This window comes from Dipodomys spectabilis, unplaced genomic scaffold (assembly GCF_019054845.1).
Source record: "Dipodomys spectabilis isolate Male_0828 unplaced genomic scaffold, ASM1905484v1 ptg000032l, whole genome shotgun sequence".
Taxonomy (NCBI): Eukaryota; Metazoa; Chordata; class Mammalia; order Rodentia; family Heteromyidae; genus Dipodomys; species Dipodomys spectabilis.
Window position 1 is genome coordinate 30,429,759 of NW_024870709.1, and position 20,165 is coordinate 30,449,923.

General features: G+C 36.4%; 1 protein-coding gene across 1 annotated transcript in view; it reads right to left on the reverse strand.

Moving 5' to 3' along the window:
* Guca1c (guanylate cyclase activator 1C) overlaps window positions 1-15,418 on the reverse strand; it is a 29,165-nt gene extending 13,747 nt beyond the window's left edge. The window contains exons 1-2 of the mRNA XM_042676698.1: window positions 15,215-15,418; window positions 5,266-5,415 (exon numbers count right to left, since the gene is read on the reverse strand). Coding sequence (XP_042532632.1) covers window positions 5,266-5,415; window positions 15,215-15,418 — 354 coding nt within the window. The remainder of the gene's footprint in view (window positions 1-5,265; window positions 5,416-15,214) is intronic.
* Window positions 15,419-20,165: the final 4,747 nt, after the last annotated feature.

Here is a 20,165-nt window from a genome sequence, read left to right on the forward strand (position 1 = left end):
CTGATTATAGAAGAAATGGTTTCACAATGAGATGTATAAGATGTTATGTCGAAAAACGAACTTTACAACTTTGGCGGGGGGTATGGAGGGGAGGTGGAATGGGAAGGGATGGAAAGGGGAAACAAAGGAGGAGGCAACAATACTTGATAAGAAATGTACTCATTACCTTGCCCATGTAATGGTAACTCTTCTGTACAGTATTTTAACAATTAAAAAATGTATAAAATTAAAAAAGAGAAACAATAGCAAGAAAAAAAGAAATGGTTTCAGTTTTCATTTAATGCAAAGTTGGCCATAGGTTTGTTGTCTGTATGCCTTCAACTCTTAGTTTCTTTAGAGCATTTATCATTAAAAGATACTGCATTTTGTCAATGGGTATTTTCATATCTGTTGAAATTATCAAAAAGACAGACTCTTCAACAAATGGTGTTGAGGATGTCCACATGTAGAAAACTAAAATTAAACCTCAGTTTCTTCCCTTGAACTAATACCAATTCAGAGGGAATCAAAGACCCCTAAATGTAAGACCTGAGACTTTGGAATTACTATAGAGAAAACAAGAGAAACTACTAAAGCATATAGGCATAGAAAATAACTTACTAGAATATTAACTCAGTAAATACAAGTAAGTTATTGAAAATTGGGTTTATCTTAAAATAATAAGCTTTTGAATAAGCAGTCCCTATACTGAAGAGGGAGACTATAGACTGGGAGAAAATCTTTTTGTATTTGAAAGGGACTAATAGCTAGAAAATAAAATGAACTAGAAAAAGAAACTCTAAAAGAGTCCAATTAATAAATGTGAAAATTAAATGAGCAGAAAATTTTCAAAGAAGAAACATTTAACATATCTGGCCATAAAAGAAATTTCAAATCAAAATGATACTGAAGTTTCAACTCACTTCAGTCAGAATGGTTGTCATGAAGAATACAACTATCAACCAGTGTTGGTGAGGATGGAGGAAGGATGAACTCATATACACTACTGGTAAAAATGTAAATTAGTACAACCTCTATGGAACTCAGTATGGAGGTTTCTCCAAACACTAAAAATAGAACTCCTCTATGATCCAGTAGTACTACTTTGGGCACTTATTCAAAGGAATATAAATCAGGAAAAAATAAAGACATTTGTGCATTCATGTTCACTGCAGAATTATTCATAGTAGCAAAGCTATGGAAGCAGTTTGGATATCTTACAACTTATAAAAAGGGAGGAAAAGAAAATGATGGAGGGTGAATAATACAGATTCTGTCTAGTGTGAAGATGTCATAAGAACACTCACTGAGAGTTGTTAGATAATAGAAGGGGTAAGAGAAACTGAAAAAGAGAAGCAGCTAAATGAAGTTAATCTCATTAAAGTACAAGATATGCTTGTGTAGAATATTAGGAAAATACCCCTTGAACAAATAACATGCAACACAAAAATACAAATTGAGTGACAGGAATATAAAACAGCTTCTGTTAGTGGGGGGTGGCAGTTACTAGTGGGAATGAGAAAAAGGGAGAAGGTGGAGGAGAATAAATATAATTGATTTAGTTTACATGTATTTATCAAAATAGAACAATGAAAGTTGTTGAAATTATTTTAAATGAGGAGAAGGGGGATAAAGAAAAGTGATACAGTGATGAATTTGATCATAAAAATAGAATTATGACAATGAAACATCTCTTGTGCAACTAATATATGCTAATAAATGTAAACTAAATAAAGACTGCATGTTAACTCTGAGCAGTGAGTCTTGGACATGAAATCAACAGTTGTTAGGAGTTCTAAGAATATCACATAAAGCCTGAAGCTAGGCAACAAAAGATGCAGTCCCTCAGAGAAAATAGTGTAGTGGTCACAAGACACTATGTTGAACATGAACTATACAACTTGTTGGGGAGGGGACTGGGAGGGACAAACTGGGAGAAAATGGTGGAAGAGGTGAGTGACATTGTTCAAAAAGAAATGTACTCATTACCTGACTTATGAAACTGTAACCTCTCTGTACATCACCCTTACAATAAAAGTAGATAAATAAATAAATCTCTGAAAAGAGAATTGCTCTCAGTTTTAGATCAATTTGTTGGTATCTTACAGACAAATAGAGCTCTCTAAGAGTCCAAGGTTTTATTTTCTGGCCTCTGCCACTGGCACCTCTGGTTCTTTGTGCCCTTTTGTAAGACAGATATATCTGCCTCAGAAGGATATTAACTATCATATCCATCCAGGATCATTGATGGTTCTCCATCATTAGGAGCCCCAGGAAAATGACATTTTCCAGGCTTTCTAGAAGGGAGATTTAACCCCAAACCCAAAATGCTTAAATTAAATGACCCTGGCTTGAGAGAGAAATTCATAATAAAATAAAAGTGAATTCTTCATCTGGAAATTGCTTTCCTAATCTTGATTAAAACACTATTAATTACAAACAGCACTGACACAACATTTTTAACCTTAGCAAGTTCAGATTTCAGCCATCTGAGTAAAAGGCAAGACAAGAATTAATAGTAAGCATTCATATGTGTAGCAATATGTTAGATGAACATTTCCAGGGTTTCTCAATGTTTGGAAATTTGGCTGTTTCATAACCCTCCCTTTTTGAAGCAACATATGGTATATAAAAGTTATATATATAAAGTTTGATTTGTAGCATATAAAGGTGATAAATTTTGATTTGTCTATATTGGTTGGAAGGATAACAGGCCTTAAAAGGATTTGAAAGGAGTATTTTGGTTGTTGCTTTTCTTTTTCCTCTCTCTCTCTCTCTCTCCTTAATTATCTTGAAGTATAATTACTTCACAGGAGTTGCCATTCACAAAGCAGTTTATGAATGCAATGTATCTTGGTCAATGTCATTCCTTTCAACATTCTCACCCCTTCCTTTACTTTCCTTAATTTTGTAGAATATGAATTTAATTTCCAAATGCATTCTCTCCTTTCTTCTCTTCATCTGTCTCTCATTTTTTATAGAAGAAGCAGGGTGGGAGTGAGCAAGGAGCCATGGTTTTCCTTCCTCCTTTCCTTCCCCTTTCAGCATAAGTACTCTCTCTTTTCACTTTGCTGGTCAGTCTTTTACAGAGAAATTAGGAGAGAAGGGGAATGGGCAAGTTCTTACTTGATAGTAAATGTCATAGTCAACTAGCTCCAATGCGGTCTTGTCTGAGGGTATTTAAACCACTCTCTGTTGACATACACTTTCTTCATCACTGAGATTGTCTCACTCTTGCAGTTCCACAGATGTGAATCCTGCACCACGGTCCCTGTCCAGCTCAGCAATCCTACCATTGACACTTTGGACTAGAGTATTCCTTCTTTCATATCCAGGGATGTTCTGGGCACTGTTGAATATCTAGCATCATTCCTGGTCTCTAACCAATAATAACAATAGCATTACCTTGTACTCCTCAATTAACCGAAATGTCTCCAGGCATTGCAAACCATTACTCCAGATGTTTCTCTAGCTTTTTTTTCTCCTGAGCTCATCTTACTTCTCCCGGTAGCCCTGTTGGACAACATCTGAGACAAGCTTCTTTCAAAGGCCTGTAGCAGAGCAGATCTCTGGAAAACACTCAGCAGTTTATGCTCCACAAATCCTAAGAATGCAGATTTTTCTCCAACAGTGCCCACAATGCACGCTTTACTGTCATGATCTGTTTCTTTAGCTTTCTCACACTTAATCTGTATACACAAACATTGGGTTTCTTTCTTTTTTTGCCAGTCCTGGAGCTTGAACTCAGGATCTGGGCGCTGTCCCTGAGCTTCTTTTGCTCAAGTCAAGCACTCTACCACTTGAGCCACAGCACCACTTCTGGTTTTCTAGTGATTTATTGGAGATAAGAGTCTCAAGGACTTTCCTGCCCAGGCTGGTTTCAAACCGCGATCCTCAGATCTTAGCCTCCTGAGTAGCTAGGATTACAGGCATGAGCCACTGGCAACCAGCCTGCCATTCACTTTTAAATAAATACATACTCCACCACATTAAACATTTTTCTTTTAGTTCATCTGAATGATTCTATGATGTAAATCGTGAACCTTTTATTCTTATGATTGTATTTCCAGACCAGAAATGGACTTCTAATTCTAAAATAAAGATAAACTTAATTTCTTAAACTAAATTACCAAGTTTCTATGAAATTTGCTTTGATTTAATACTTTGGTGACATTCCCTAAGAGCTAAATGCTATATTTACATTTTCATTGTTTGGAGAATAACCTAGGGTATTTGCATTGAAGAGGGCTTCAAATTTACTTAGAGTTGTATGCTCTCTAGAGGTTATTTTACTCTCCTAATTTTGTGCTGCAATATGTAAGGTATGTAGAATATTTCTGAATTTTAATGTTTATGAAGTTCAATGAAAAGTTATTCTGACTATTTTTTGTGATGGGAGTGGTGGTAAATGAACTGTATGAGATGAAAGTGATAACATTACTGGTATTATCATACCCTTGAATTCATGTCGTATGTTGGTTAACTCTACATTTACTGATTTCGCTTTCCACTTTTGTTCTCTTCATTAATACATTAAGATATTCTATTACAATTATTCATTTTTTTTCTTGCAGTTCACCCATATTTGCACTACATATTTTCTTTATAACTCAGCTTCTTCTTTAAAAAATAACAAATTTGGATCTAAAATATCTGATTTTAACTCTGCGATTTTATGTTACCAATTCAGTGTGTTTTATTCATGATATTTATTGCAACACTTATTTGTATTTGGATACAGCGTCTCAATTAATTATTTTTTTGTACTGAAATTTTCTTTTTTTGACCATGAAAATATCTTTGACTCTATTGGGATCAGCGGTGGTGCTATAGTGGTTTATGAAGGCACCCATCGAGTTTCAGAGGTAAAAAGTACCCGACATCTTGTACTACTATTAACACGTTAGCCCAGCTACCAGAAAGATTCACCCTCATATAACCTCCAATCTTAGTCCATGTCTCTTGCTCTATTTTTATACAAGATCTCATATTTTACCTGTTCCTCGTAGACTTTCTGCACTGAGGGACAGAAAATGATAAGTTGTATTAGAACATCATATATAATTCATTTTACATCTCAGTGCTCTGCTAAATTTGTGAACTTCAGGTTAGACTACACCAAGAAGCATGCTCTAGTTTGCAGTTCAATCAATAATCCAAAGTATATGTAAAATATGAATTGCTTCAACAACTCATTATGCACATCCCAAGAGTAGCCAAACAGAACATGGGCTACCACTGGCTATCTAAATACTGTCTTGCAAAGGATATTCTACACCCACTTACCGTGAAGATGTTCAGTAACTCCTTTTTGTCAATAGACCCATTTCCATCAGTATCACAGAGCTTGAAATACCATTTTAATTTTTGCTCCATTTTTCCTTGGACAACTAGATTTATAGCCGCAATAAATTCAGTGAAGTCAATAAATCCGTCCTATGAAAGCAAGGTGGAAAAAGAAATAGTTATCAATAATAATTGCTTTTTATTTGAGGAGTCATCATGAGTAGGACCTTTTTCCTCATACTTCATTTTTAAATACATTTATAGGTATTAAAATTGTAGGAGACCTCAATGGTGCTGACATAGTGCTGTCAATCATACCTATTATCATAAAACCCTATATGCCATGGAAATAATTAAACTAGTCTCAGCTGCTACATTGCTTTTTGAAGTCCTAACCATGGTTATCTTAAGTTTTTGTCATTGCAGTTTTGATCCTTCTCTAGACCATGAGCAATAACCCATAGGCAATTATGCTAGTAGATAATTATGTCCCATTGGCTTGGCTTTTAAGTTTGCCTTTGTTTTGTACTTTTCTAGTAAAACTTTTTAAGCTGTGTGACATTTTACTGGGGTAAAGTACAGCTGCTTACAATAGCAACTTGAACAGCTTTTATTTTTGGACATACTATGACATCACCTAACAAAATTAGACTGAATAAAAATGCCTGGTAAGGCAAGAGCCACTTATTATAATCTGTTGGCTAAATTTGGCTCAAAGGATCACATTGGCACTGACTTTCCCCATCCTCTGGGCAGTTACTGGGTGAATTTCCTAAAGAGTCACAAAGGTAGCCTCCTTGCAAACCTGCATTAACGGTTTGGTAATCTTCCCATTTCTTTGATGATGGTTTCCTTCAGTCTTTCACATTCATCTCAGTGATTCTATCTCCTAATGTCACCTGCATGATGTTGTAATGGGTGAGATGAAGCAGTGTCACCTTTAGAACATTTGGTGAATCTAACGTTTTCCAGGCAGGTTTTTAAAGCTTTGGGTAAGCCCAATCAAGAGACGAGCATGAATATTTTTCACTGGATGTTTTTTAAGTGAACAACGTGATGAATCCACAATAAAAGTTGGTTTGGGGTGAGGAAATTTCTACTCAAACAAGAGCACATCCTCCTTCAAAAGCAGAACTGTCTGTTTTCACTTCAGTATTCCACATTTCTATTGACTTTTGATTAAGGGTTTCTATTAATGTATATTTCCCTGGGAAATGTGATTAAGCAGCTTGTGTGGATGTTAGAAAGAGTATTAGACAGATATTTATTTTGTAAACAAGAAGAAAATACAGATTAATCTATGTATAATATATAAAATATATAATGTATCTATCTGTCTAGAGTAATATATCTATCCATTTCAACAACGAGAGAGAAGTAATTATCACTGAAGTGAGGAGATGTTCCTGCAGCTGTGGTGAGGAAGCATGCAAACAGAATCTCCAAACACTTGTTTTGGGAGTGATGCAAGGGAAAAAATTTTCAGTTTATGTTTCCATAGCTGAGCTTCAGCCACTCCTATGGAACACAGTGTTTAGAGGTGTCTGGCTTTCATACTCTAAGCACTAAAATCCTATAATAATGATACAAGCATATTCACAGATCCTCATCCCTCAAAAATAACAAAATGACATCAGAAATGTAGTCCTCAGTAGTTACAGGTATCTTAAGGTTTGGGAGCCAGAGACCTAGGCTGTTTTGCTTATCTCATTTCCTTCAAGCAATTTCATCATCTAGGCATCTCTTTGAGTGGCTTTCAATCACTTACTCCAAATGTGAATTTACATAGTTTTACTAAGCCCAAATAAGTAAGAAAGAATATACATTGTTCAGTTTCAGAATAATGACTTACTCACAAGAACACAGTCCAGGAACAAAAATTAATCTCAAGCTAGATGTCAGAGGCTCAGACCTGTAATCATAGCTTCTCAGGAGGCTAAGATCTGAGGATCACAGTTCAAAGCCAGCCCAGGCAAGGAAAGTCCCTGAGATTCTTATCTCCAACTAGTTATCCAAAAATAAAAAATCCAAAAGTGGATCTGTGGCTCAAGTGGTAGAGATCTAGCCTTGAACAAAAAAGCAAAGGGACCGTGCCCAGACCTTGAGTTCAAGCTTCAGGATTGGCATCAAAAATAAATAAATTAATAAATAAACAAATTAATTAATTAAATTAATCTTAAAATAATGCAAGGTTTTTATTCAAACATCTGGAACCAATGTGAGTTCCAAGCAATATATTGATTTCTTAGGACAGAGCTTGAAGCTCAGGAGTACAGCATGCACTAGATTCTAGCCTCAGAACTTCAAGGAATGAAGAAATCTAAGGATTTATTTCCTTTCCTTTCCCTTCCTTCCCCTTCCCCTTCCTCTTCCTCCCTCCCTTCCTTCTTTCTTTCCTCCCTCTCTCTCTCTCCTTCCTTCTTTCCTTCCTTCCTTCCTTCCTTCCTTCCTTCCTTCCTTCCTTCCCTTCTTTCCTTCCTTCCCTTCTTTCCTTCCTTCCTTCCTTTCTTCCTTCCTTCCTTCCTTCCTTCCTTCCTTCCTTCCTTCCTTCCTTCCTTCCTTCCTTCCTTCCTTCCTTCCTTCCTTCCTTTCTTTCTTTCTTTCTTTCTTTCTTTCTTTCTTTCTTTTTCTTTCTTTCTTTCTTTCTCTCTTTTCTTTCTTTCTTTTTTATAATAGGGATCCAACCCGACATTGGACTTGCTAGGCGAGCACTTTGTTACTGAGCTACATTCCAGCCCATCTATGAATTTTTTTTGGGGGGGGGGGATGTCCAGTCGTGGGACCTGAACTCTGGACCTGGGCACTATCCCTCAGCTCTTCAGCTCAAGGCTAGCACTCTACCACTTGAGCCACAGCGTCACTTACAGCTTTTTTCTTTTTGCTTATGTGGTGCTGAGGAATTGAACCCAGGGCCTCATGCATGCAAGGCAAGCACTCTACCACTGAGCCGCCTTCCCAGCCCTATGAATTTCTTTTCAACCCTCATGCTCCTCCACAGAACCCACTATTCACACTTCAGCAATCTCCATTCACTAGTTCCTTTACTACCAGCCCTAACATGCGGATACATTATTCTTTTTTCACACCAAAATCTTTCATCATTCTATACCATAGAACTTGAAAGAATGAATCTGGCAGGGGTAGAATCTCCTTTGAAGTTAAAATATAATGAAAGCATGTAGAGACAGAACTCATTCAAGTAAGCCTCAGGAAATAAATGGTTGACAGTACACATTGAAAGGTGATTGAAATCCCAATGTATGTGCAGATTTCTGTATCATATTCTCAGAATGGAGTGGTAGCATTCTAGGGAAGAGTTAAGTGACAAGCCAGGATGTGGAAGCACCATGGAGTATGACTTCATTTTGTACAAGGGAATGGAGAGAAAAAGATTATATACCTGCAAAATTCTCTCTCCACACGCAGAGATAGAAACAGAGTAAGATCGAACTTAAGTTTTCTCATGGTCTCTAAAATTTGCAAAATATAAACACACATTTACATCTACAAAGAAAGCAAAGAAGATGAGAAATATGGCTTCAGATAAATGGTTGAGAGTTTAGAAGCCTAATACAGTAACATTTAAAAAAAAAAAAAGCAAACTACTGCAGAGTTTCTGCCCAAAAGAAAACTCACAGGTGGGCTCTATGGTCTCCAGGCAACATCCATGACCTGCCAATAATCACAGCTGTTTTCAGGATATGATCAATGTGAAGTGCAAGACGTTCAATTGTAAAGCTTATGAGACACTATCAATTAAAAAAAAACCAAATAGTATATGATCCAGGAATGTGCTGGTCACTTTCTATTTAGAATCTCTAGTCCTAGTAGTGAGCTTGTAGTTTATCATTCTTATTTTAAGAGATAGACAACTAAATGGCACTGTAGCTCAAGTGGTAGAGTGCTATCCTTGAGCTGAGGAGCTGAGGGATAGTGCCCAGGCCCAGAGTTCAGGCCCCACAAAAAAAAATGGAAAGAAAGGAAGGAAGGAAGAAAGAAAGAGAGAGAGAAAAAGAGATAAAATAAATACCCAACTATGTTAAACATATAAGATAAAATATTAAAATAGAATGTGAATAAACCCAAGATTTAAGCACAGTCAGACTTATTTCAAAGTCTTTGTTTTCTATAGTACCCAGCATTGTCCTCAGAAGTTATGATAATCCAATTCTGTTTCTAGAAGAGATACCAGATATTGGAGGAATTCCATACCTGAAATATAGTTGCTTGTTTCCTTCCTGGTTGTGAGCTACTTGTGAGTAGACACAATTGCACACTGAAGTGTAGCTTGAAGCGTCTGAAGATGCTGCATGTTGTTACCTATGCTACCTTCACATCTGGTGCTGCTCAAGGAAACCCTGTCTTGAGTACCACAGTTGCTTAGCCTCAGGGAAACATTGAGCCCAAAGGATCTCTTGTGAGGCACTTCTATGCCCTGCAATCAGTGCCTCTCACTTAGCAGAAGTGGTGGTCCTTCTCTTCTCCTCCACCTGCTCTCTAGTGCTTTACATGAATGTTTGTCTAGTTTGGATTCCTTAGGCCTCCAAACTTTAACCACTGGGTTTGGCTGCAATTCCCAATCACAACAGCCTTTTCCAGCTGCATTGTCCCCAGGGAAATGCTCTCAGCTTCCCATCTTGGAGTCTGGTGTAGTCATCTTGATTCTATTTGATCCTGCTAAGTTCACCACTTCCTTGATTAGAAGCCCATTTTTACTTTGGTTCAGCATTTCAAACCCCTCTCTAGGGTTTCAGAGGTGCATGTCACTTCATAACTCATCCTTCTACTATCCCTCCCCTGTGAAATTTCCCTATGGATATCAACTGTCCACTATAGTTTTACCATTTGTCCTTCTCCATTTGTTTGCTCAAAGTGACCTCAGGAACAAATACTGAAATATTGGTATTTCGGTATGCTGGAGCCATGAATTTTCAGACTGAGTTGAGGAAATATGACTTCATTTAAATTCTAGAATTTTCATCCTAGAAACATTTCATTTCAGATGGGCAACTGGACAGACTAGTATTAATAGCTATTAGAATAATAGTTATCATGGTGAGAATGATAATTTGGGGTACTGATGTAATTAGTACTTGTCATACCTATAGGCAAGGCACCATACTTTGCACATATAAGGTCATTCAACACCAACAAGGCTTCCACAATATTACCCAGGAGTAACAGTTTCCGGAGTTCTAATAACGTTCATGAGGTTGCAATTGTAGCTTAGTGGAGCTACACTAAGCTACATCTCAGTAGAGCATATGAATGTATGAAGTCCTGGGTTCCATCTCCAGTACAAAAACAAAACAATAACACATGGAAACAGAAAAAAACTATTAGATTAATGAGTTATAAGTCCTATATGTCCTATGCACCCTCTAAACTAAGAAAATAAATAACAATTCAAATAAGAATTTGCCAAGTAAAGGCTCCTATTAAAACTATTTCAACAGCATTAATTTTCTGTGAATTTTCATAGCAACACTCTCTATGAAGAATTCATGAGTCTTCACAGCCTCTTAACCTGAAGACATTTGGATATTTTTCTTTACATTTGACACTTTTCAATGACATTTCCCAGCTGTGGTGGGTCAGTAGCAACATTATGAATTGAAACATCTGCCTGCAAATGGGTACTCATATGGTTGGAAACAAACCCAGACAAATTTAATGTGTGCTTCATGACTGACAATTGTCAGTGATACCAAATTAACATTTGAAGAAAGTTAAAGAAAGAAAAGAACAAAGCCCTTTATAACGTTAAATACATACTAATCTCTTCTATGAATTTAAAAATCTGTTTAGGACTTATGACTGAGCCTGTTTTCATCCATAGACACAAATATTAACAGCAAACATAATCTGTAGTAGACATGGAGTTGCTAGAATGTCCCAAGGAGAGCCTCGTGTTGGTAAGATGAGAAGGGATACTGCTGACTTGGTAAACTGGTTTTATAATGTGATCTTTATGCAGATCAGTCATGGTTGCTCTTGACTTGACTGTGACTGTACAAAATCCAAGGGTCTATGAAAAGAGGCTTCTCATAATATTTACAAAACAGGCTCTTGGTTACTAATAGGTTTCCTGGACATTAGGAAACCCTGGCCATCTGCTTTCCAAATGCAGCCAGCTCCACACATTCCTGGTCCAATGTGAATTAGAAGTCAGTCTCCAGTGAGCTAGGATAAGTCAAGACAACTAACTGCCCATGTGTCTCACTTGTGAATGAGCTAATGATAACTACTGAAGGCCTTGGATTACAACAACAGCAGCAGCTTTCCACAAAGAACTTCTTCAGGTTGTCAACCTGGACTTACTGTTATCAAAATCTGCCTCTCTAACATCAAAGGCCATGTGAAGACATAGCCAGAAGGTTCCCATGTATCATTCAAGGAGTGAGTCTTTGGGATAAAACAGATCTGCAAAGTCTTTTACCTTGAACTTCTGGTCCCTAGAACTGAGAAAATAAATTAATGTTTGTAAGCCAAAAATAGAAAAAGAATCTGCCTCTCTAGACTCATATGATGACAAAACAAAAATCAATTTTTACCCTATTCCAGCCAGCTCATCTCCTTAGACTCTTTTATCATGTATAATCCTGGATTCTTGACTTTTAACGAGCAGAAGAGCTGAGTTTAGGATGTAGAAAATAGCAGACTCACAAGTAAATGGACATAACTACATTATTAGTTTCAAGGCTGTGTTTCTCTACTAGGACTATCAATAAAACAGGAGTCATGAGAACTGCTTCTGAATTAGAAGTAGGGACTAATTTTCAAGTGCTGTAAAAATGGGAATTAAAAGGTTAGGGAGGAGGTAAGGAGGAAGGGGGGTAAACAAATGAAAGAAAGAGGGAGAGAATACAGTCATAATATACTATGCACATCCTATGAAATTAAGAAAATTGAGGAGAGAGGTTGTGTTGGGATGGATGAGGGAGAATGAAGGGGTGACATCATCAAGATGCATTGTATGCATAATTTGTTGAATGGTAACGCCTTTTTACAACTACTTAAAGATAATAAAAATAACAAATTTGAATCCTAAATAAATGATGGTGCAGTGGACACAGGAACACAGACATGTCTTCAACATACTGATTTTATGTTGGGTGGGTATATATCTGTTAGGAAGACTGTTGAATTATGCACACATTCTATTATTATTGTTATTTTTAACCTCCATAATGCTTTCTATAATACATGTGCTGACTTACATTCTCACTAATCATGCATGAAGGAGTTCACTTTTCTCCAAATCCTCGGGGCTCAGCATGGGTCACTACTAGGATCAATAGAAGAAATTATGACAATTAAACTCCATACCTATTTACACACTATTTTTCCAGGCTTATTTAGCTGGAGTACAAGCCAAAGCCAGGTAAGAAATGAGAGATTAACCAGAGATCAAAGCTTCTTAGTATCTTATCAACCAAAGGCTATGAAAAAGGAGTTTGACAGAAGAGACAAATAAATTATAGAAAGCCAGCAAAATGACAACCATACATTTTCAAAGTTTTTAACATTAGAAATGTTAGCCCCCAGAAACTTAAAATAGGACATGTGCCTCCTAATGCTATATAAAATTTTACAACTGACGTTCATCATCACATCTCTCAGATCATTGAAATGTTTCACCAGCACGTCGATGAGGCAAGCAAGTAGGAAATGAATTTTGCATTATTTCTACCCAGAACACTGAAGAAGAAAGCCACAGAGGGGTTCCATAGAAATAATAAGTTGTCAGGGATTCTGGACATCTCTTAGCTTTTATTGAGTCATCTAAGTAAATATGTGTGTTTTTTTTCCAGTGCACAATGATATGTTTTCTTTGCTAGTATTCCTTAATAACAAGCAGTCCTTACTCTTCTCATTTTACAACCTGATTTTATGTTGAGATACTCCCCATCCCCTTCTGTAGCATAAGTCATTGATGCTTAGGCTCACTTGCTCCTTAAAGACACACAAAGTCTCTGTGATAAATCAGAAATGTCAACAGCATTTGCATGCCACTTGAACTAAGCTCTTGAAACAGGGCTGGCTGTTCTTGAGATGAAACACGGTGAGTGCTCTTACATCAAAGGCTTGCGTGCCCAGATGTCTGCTCTGACATCTCTGCCCTGTTTCCTGGACAGAAGAGAACTCTGGGTGTGGGTGCAGAGTGTTGTATTCAAGGCTAGCACTTGACCACTTGGGCCACTGCCCCACTTCTGGGTTTTTGTAGTTAACTGGAGATAAGAATCTCATGGACTTTTGTGCCAAGGCTGACTTTGAAGCACAATCCTTGGACCTCAGACTACTGAGTAGCTAGGATTACAGGTGTGAGCCATCAGTGCCCAATTCAGATGACTTAGACACCAAACCCACTCACATGCATTGGGCTAACAACAGAATCATGGGTATGGGAAGTGACATCCTAGAACTCAATTGTAGCTCATCTTCTAATGTCTCAGGAGTGCTGGAAAGTGCCAGAGAAGCTGCTGTCTGGAGCTTACAGAAACCACAGTGGGACAGCAACAGTGAACATAGGTAAATAGACATAAGCCTCTGTGCCTATATGCAGAATGTGGGTGATGGTTATGATCAAAGGCGGAATATACCTCATTTTCCCACAGGAAACCTGCTTCTTGGGAATAGAACTCCTTTGGCTTCCAGCTATACTAAGTACAATTTAGGAGAAGGAATATGTGGTCATATTAAATGGGTGATTTTGTAGGTGAGTGAGTGTGCATGCGTGTGTGATATTGGCTCTTGAACTCAGGGCCCCACACTCTTCTTGCTTATCTTTTTCACTCAAGGCTGGTACTCTACCATTTGAGCCACACTTTCATTTCTAGCTTTTATTGTGTTAATTGGAGATAAGAATCTCATAGATTTTTCTGTCTGGGCTGACTTCCAACCACAATCTTCAAATCTCAGCTTTCTGAGTAGCTTAGATGGGTGAAATTTAATTCATATTTGATAATAAAGCATAATGACAATAATGTTCTGACTTTGAAAAAAACATCTACAAAATCTTCTAAATTCCATACATCCAAAACATAGTGGGTTGGTTTTTATTCTGTTCAATTATTTATTCCTTCTTTATCACTGGCACAGCCTTCTAAAATCACTAACTTTTCTATTGCTAATGTTTTCTCCTCCCTTTTATTCTAGTCAGCACATGTACATTTGAATTATAGAACACTATACAGGTAAAAGAAGGCTCTAGAAAAAGCTGTCAGAATTTAACTCCACAATTTGAATTTAATTTTTTTTGCATTGTTTTTCCTACTCCATGTCTTTTTTTCTCTTCTCACTTTTGTATTATTTTAAGAAATGAAAATAAATATGCCAAAGTTCCTGAGGAATGAGTAAATTCAAGACAATCATTAAGTATCAATTGTTAGAAACTAAAAGTTATCTGAGTTTACGAAAACTGTAAATTGCTTTGACTTCCCACAAACTAAATTGGGCAGATATGAAGAAAGTTAATACTAAGCATTCTAACTTTTAATTTGAGTGCAGACAATGTGTTGACTAATTTGTGTTGATTTTATCTGCCAGTCTAGATGCAATCACACTCCTAGAAGCAGATTCCTGTAATTTGCTTTTCGATAAAATGTCACCAACGCATTAAATACTTTGAAAACAGTCTTTGTAAATCAATCTGCACTTATTAGATTTATTTAAATGATAGCATTAGAATTCCATGCCGAGATTTAATTTGGTTTTAAAATAACTCCCTACATGCAGAAAATTTCCAAAGGTGAAGAGGCTATTTCCCAATTATTTTCATGCCGTCAGTGCTAAATATGTTTAAATGACTGACTTACGTACAAGCTGTGGGTTGTCTGAAGACTTCTGTGTTTAGTAGGATGCATAATTTTTACCTAAGGTTAATTTATACAGAGGAAAAGGGGAGGAAATGAAGAATCATAGCCAAATGAGAAGTGAAAAGTCTTACCTTGTTTGTGTCAAAGGTATTAAAAACTTGATCGACATGTTGATTGGCCTTTTGATTCAGACCCTGCAGACCCAAAAGCGTCTTAAATTCATGAAGTGTTTGCAGGCCAGATGGATATTCCATCATAAATGTTCTGTACCACCTATAAGTCTCTTGTGCAGAAATTGTCATCTGACCACCAGCCAGTGATTTGCTGTTCCCCATTGTGATTCTCAGTCCACGACCATTTGCTTGGGTTTGTTTGTGGATGTTCTCTCTTAATTGAGTCCCTCATTCCTCACAACAACATGAAGCTGACATATGTTCTTGGGAAGCTACTTTAAACCTCTTATAGTTACGGGCTAAGTAAGGACAGAAAGCTAGTGGGATTAATTCATCTGTAATGTTTTGAGACTGAAGTCAATTACCACTAATGGATGGAATTGTTCCTATAACCAACCAGAGAGACAGTTTTTCTGTGAAGTAGAAAGGACAGTATTTTAGTGAATAATGTTGTCATGTCAGTGACCATACATTGTGTTTTGGCGGCTTAGATGGTTAGAGACAACCAAATAATTAGTAGTAAGTAGAGTTGTAGATTCAGTAGTTAGTATGAAGAAAAATGTATTGAGTTGTATCCTCCCCGCCCCCTCTGTTTGTGTGTGTGTGTGTGTGTGTGTGTGTGTGTGTGTGTATCTATAAATATGTTCTGGCTTTTTTTTTTAACCAGTCCTAGGGCTTGAACTCAGGGCCTGGATGGTGTCGTTATGCCTCTTGGTGCTCAAGGCTAGTGCTCTACCATGTAAGCCACAGACTTTTTTCTGGAGATAAGAGTCTGAGTTTTCTGCCCTGGCTGGCTTTGAACCTCAGTCCTCAGATAGCAGCCTTTTGAGTAGTTAGGATTACTGGCATGAACCTCTGGTGCCCCATGGCTTCTGACACTGGATTCTGCCCGTTACTTTTATGCCACTCTAGTTGCCAAGCTAATCCAAGTCCCCATACAACTGAGCTTGAAAAGTTGGAGAATGGGCTATGGAAAGTTTCCATAGATGGTAATGATCCTCAAGGATGTTGCTACCAAGAACCAGATTCCCTAGATGGGAATGTTCTGTGAATTCGTCATTCTGGTTCCTCTCTTGTAACTTTACTCCATTCTTTGACCAATTCTCATTTTTACTCAGTCTGTAGTTGGGTCTCTGAATTAGTCACAACTGATTACCTACTTAACTTACTAAACAATTGGAACCACTGGGAACTAAAGAAATGCCTGACAGGTAGTGAAGTTACTGTGATTCTGATTAATTTTGTTTCAAACATTCCAACACAAATTTCCAACAGAACACCATTTCTTTATTAGAATTAGTAGATGTGTAATAAGGTCCTAAGAACTTGGAGCTCATTATTTGGACAAATGACTTGAAACTATTAGAATGGAGAAGTTTTCTTACGTAGAGTAAGAAGAAGGAAGAGGAGGATAGTTTGGTTAGAAACTGTGAAGAGAATCCAGTGGAGGTCTCTCTTCAAATGTTTTCCAAATGTCTGCCAGAAGCAAGATTGGCTTCTTAGCACCATTAACTTTTATTGCCAGTTTTTACATTAAAGGAAAAATGGTATAGAAAGATAATTAAAGTTTATAAAGGGGCAAGAATATTCCTAGTGGAAGGAAAAATTGGGATAGATCAAGAACAGAAGGACTTATGACACAAAATTTATGTTTATCCAAATAAAGTATGTGCATTAATTATTCATAAATTATGCATATAAGTCTTAATGAAAGATTAATTGCTGATACAGAAAAACATTTAAACATTTCTAGTGTAAAAAAAATTTTTTTTTGGTCAGTCATGGGGCTTGAACTCTGGGCTTGGGCGCTGTCCCTCAGCTCTTCAGCTCAAGGCTAGCGCTCCAGCACTTGAGCTACAGCACGACTTCCAGTTTTCTGGTGGTTTATTGGAGATAGGAGTCTCACGGTCTTTCCTGCCCGGGCTGGCTTTGAACCGTGATCCTCAGATCTTAGCCTCCTGAGTAGCTAGGATTACAGGCATGAGCCACCAGCACCTGGCTTAGTATGAGAAATCTTATGATGAATACAATATTGATATCCACAAATGATGAATCCTCTAGATAAAACATGTCATAAGAAAATGAGGGAACACTGATTACAATAAATGTAAATAGGAATGTACAAAGTAGTTGGAGAAAATTCTTAAATGATATTATAGGGCATCAAGACTTGAACATATAGAAAGCTCTATCTTGATCTCGTATGTAGAAAAACTTGATTTCCAAAGGTAACTTTCCATACATATGCTATACTATGCTATACTATGCTATACTATTTCTATACTATGCTATGAATGTAAGAAATGGCAAATAAAATTGGGAAGGGGTTTTTTTAATATTAAGTTTGAATAAAAGCCAAATAAACCAGGATATGTAAGATATTCTGGAAAAAAAAATCATAAATGCTTTTCCCTTCAAATAGTGTTTTTAGAAGCAGTCTCAGTACAAAACTGACATAAAATAAAGATGGCATTATAGACCAGTAGGAAAGAGTTAAGTAATAATTGTGGGACAATGCTGTGACCCAGGGAAAATACACACATGCACACGTGCAGCGCATGCACGTGCACACACACACACACACACACACACACACACACACACAAACACACACAGAGCATGATTTCTAACTGATTTCTTATACCAAAACAAATGCTAGATGAAGCAAAGATTTAATAATATAATTACTACAATTATTATAAGAAAATTGATGTTTTAATAAGTTTAACCCAAGAAAGTCCTCTCTATGACAATAGAAGAAATTTAAAAAGACACTCAGTCAACTCTTTAAATAATCACTTATGGCTTTCAGTCCAATAAAAACATTTAAAAATGAAAAAGTATGAGAGAAGTATCTTTAGTACATACCATATGAAAAGGAAATGGTGGCTTACGCCTGTATTCCTAGCTACTCAGGAGGCTGCAATCTAAGAATCACAGGTCAAAGCCAGCCTGGCAGCAAAGTCCTTGAGACTCTTATCGCCAAAAAGCTACCAGAAAATTAGAAGTGACACTGTGGCTCAAGTGGTAGAGCGCTCACCTTGAACTGAAGAACTCGGGGACAGCACCTAAGCCTAGAGTTCAAGCCCCACGAATGACAAAAGAAAAAAAAAGGAAAATTCTTCTAATATGGAAATAGTTCTGATAAATTAAAAAGTGAATGAAGACCGAATTTTAAAATAGTATTTAAACATAAAGATATTCAAACTCATAGTACAAAACATAGACATTAAAATATCACTTTGTACCTATTTGATCAGAAACATGAGAGTGTTAATTCACTGGGTAGGTAAAGGTGTGAATGATATATGCATTATATGTATATGTGCATATATGGGTTATATACATATCTGCATGTACATATAATATATAACACATCTATATATACATACACATATATATAATTTTATGGACTGTCATTGGGCAACATGTATTAAAATTGATCAAATGAGTACTTCCTTTAATTCAGCAAGTCAACTTCTGGAAATTGACAGGTATAATTGCATATGTGTAAGATTAACATGTTTATAAGTATATTCACTATTATGTGCACATAAATCCAAAAGGAAAAATAAATCCCTAAATATCCATCATCAAATGACTAGTTAAGTAAATGTTGGTATTTTCCTGGAATGGAATAATAAGGAGCAGTTAAAATTATGGCAAGATTATCTCATCATCTCTCAGTACATCTTTATTAGTATTATTATATATACTGACCCTGGTATAAAATGATCTGAAAGGTATTTTGAGTGGAAAAAAAGAAACAAGATTTTGGATTCTATTACATCTAAATGTTCATCTGTGCTATGATTGACATGGATTCTTACACACTGTCTGGAGAAAGAGTCACAGATAATTGGTAAAACATATTAGTGTAGAAGCTCGGGAACTCAGAAAATTCACACCAACCTGTCTCTTGGGGAATGTAAGTAAAGGCACCAATTAGAGACTATATCCCACTTCATATAGTCTAAATTTTGTATTATGTACATTACATAAATTAAATCATGCAATTCTACAAGTGAGTATTAAATGTTTTATTTTGGTCCAAAATTGAAGACATTTTTCAAAAAGCAAAACAAAACAGTTATTAAAGGCAGTATAAAACATAATTTCTTATACATGTGAAATTTCTTACCTATATAATTTCTTAACTTTGTAAAATAATTCTTACATATGAGCAATATGTATATACTATGATTCAGTGGTTTGTTTACTAGAAAAGTTAGAGTGAGATTTATATTTTCAGTTTTATTAAGTTTTCTCTACAGTAATAGAATGTCTTTCTCAACATGTTTCAAGCACATGAGATTCTAAGTCCTTTGTCTAGTGACTTTTTTTTCTGTTACTAGGGCTTAAACTCAGAGTTATGTTACTAGGGCTTAAACTCAGAGTTCTGTACCACCTAAGCAAAGACTTTATTATAAGCCAGAACCCTAAGCCCTTTTACACTTTGGCTAATTTTTTTTTCTGTAGTGGTTTCATATGTTTTGTTTGGGGCCAGCCTCAAACCTTGATCCTCCTAATCTCTGATCTCCTAAATAGCTTGGATTACAGTCATGCATCACCTCACTCAGCTTCATATGGATTTTAAAAACTGCTGTTTTCATGTTTTGACAGTGAAGTAAAAGCAAAGTTAGGTGTGATATTCTTATTTATTTTCCTTAGCTGTGAATAAGAACACTCTAGAAAATATGAGAGAGCATAAGAAGAGTTAGGAAGTAAAATTAGGAAGTATATAGCTTGTAAAGCAATTCCCATCTCTATGGAGCTTTTCATAGTTAAACAAGCTAAACTTTACAAAAGAAAAGTTTGAAAAGAATCTCCTGATTTTCTTAGAATTATTTTTTTTAAGAAAAGAACCTTTCCTGACTTAACATTGAATGCCTTCATTATTTTCTGGAGA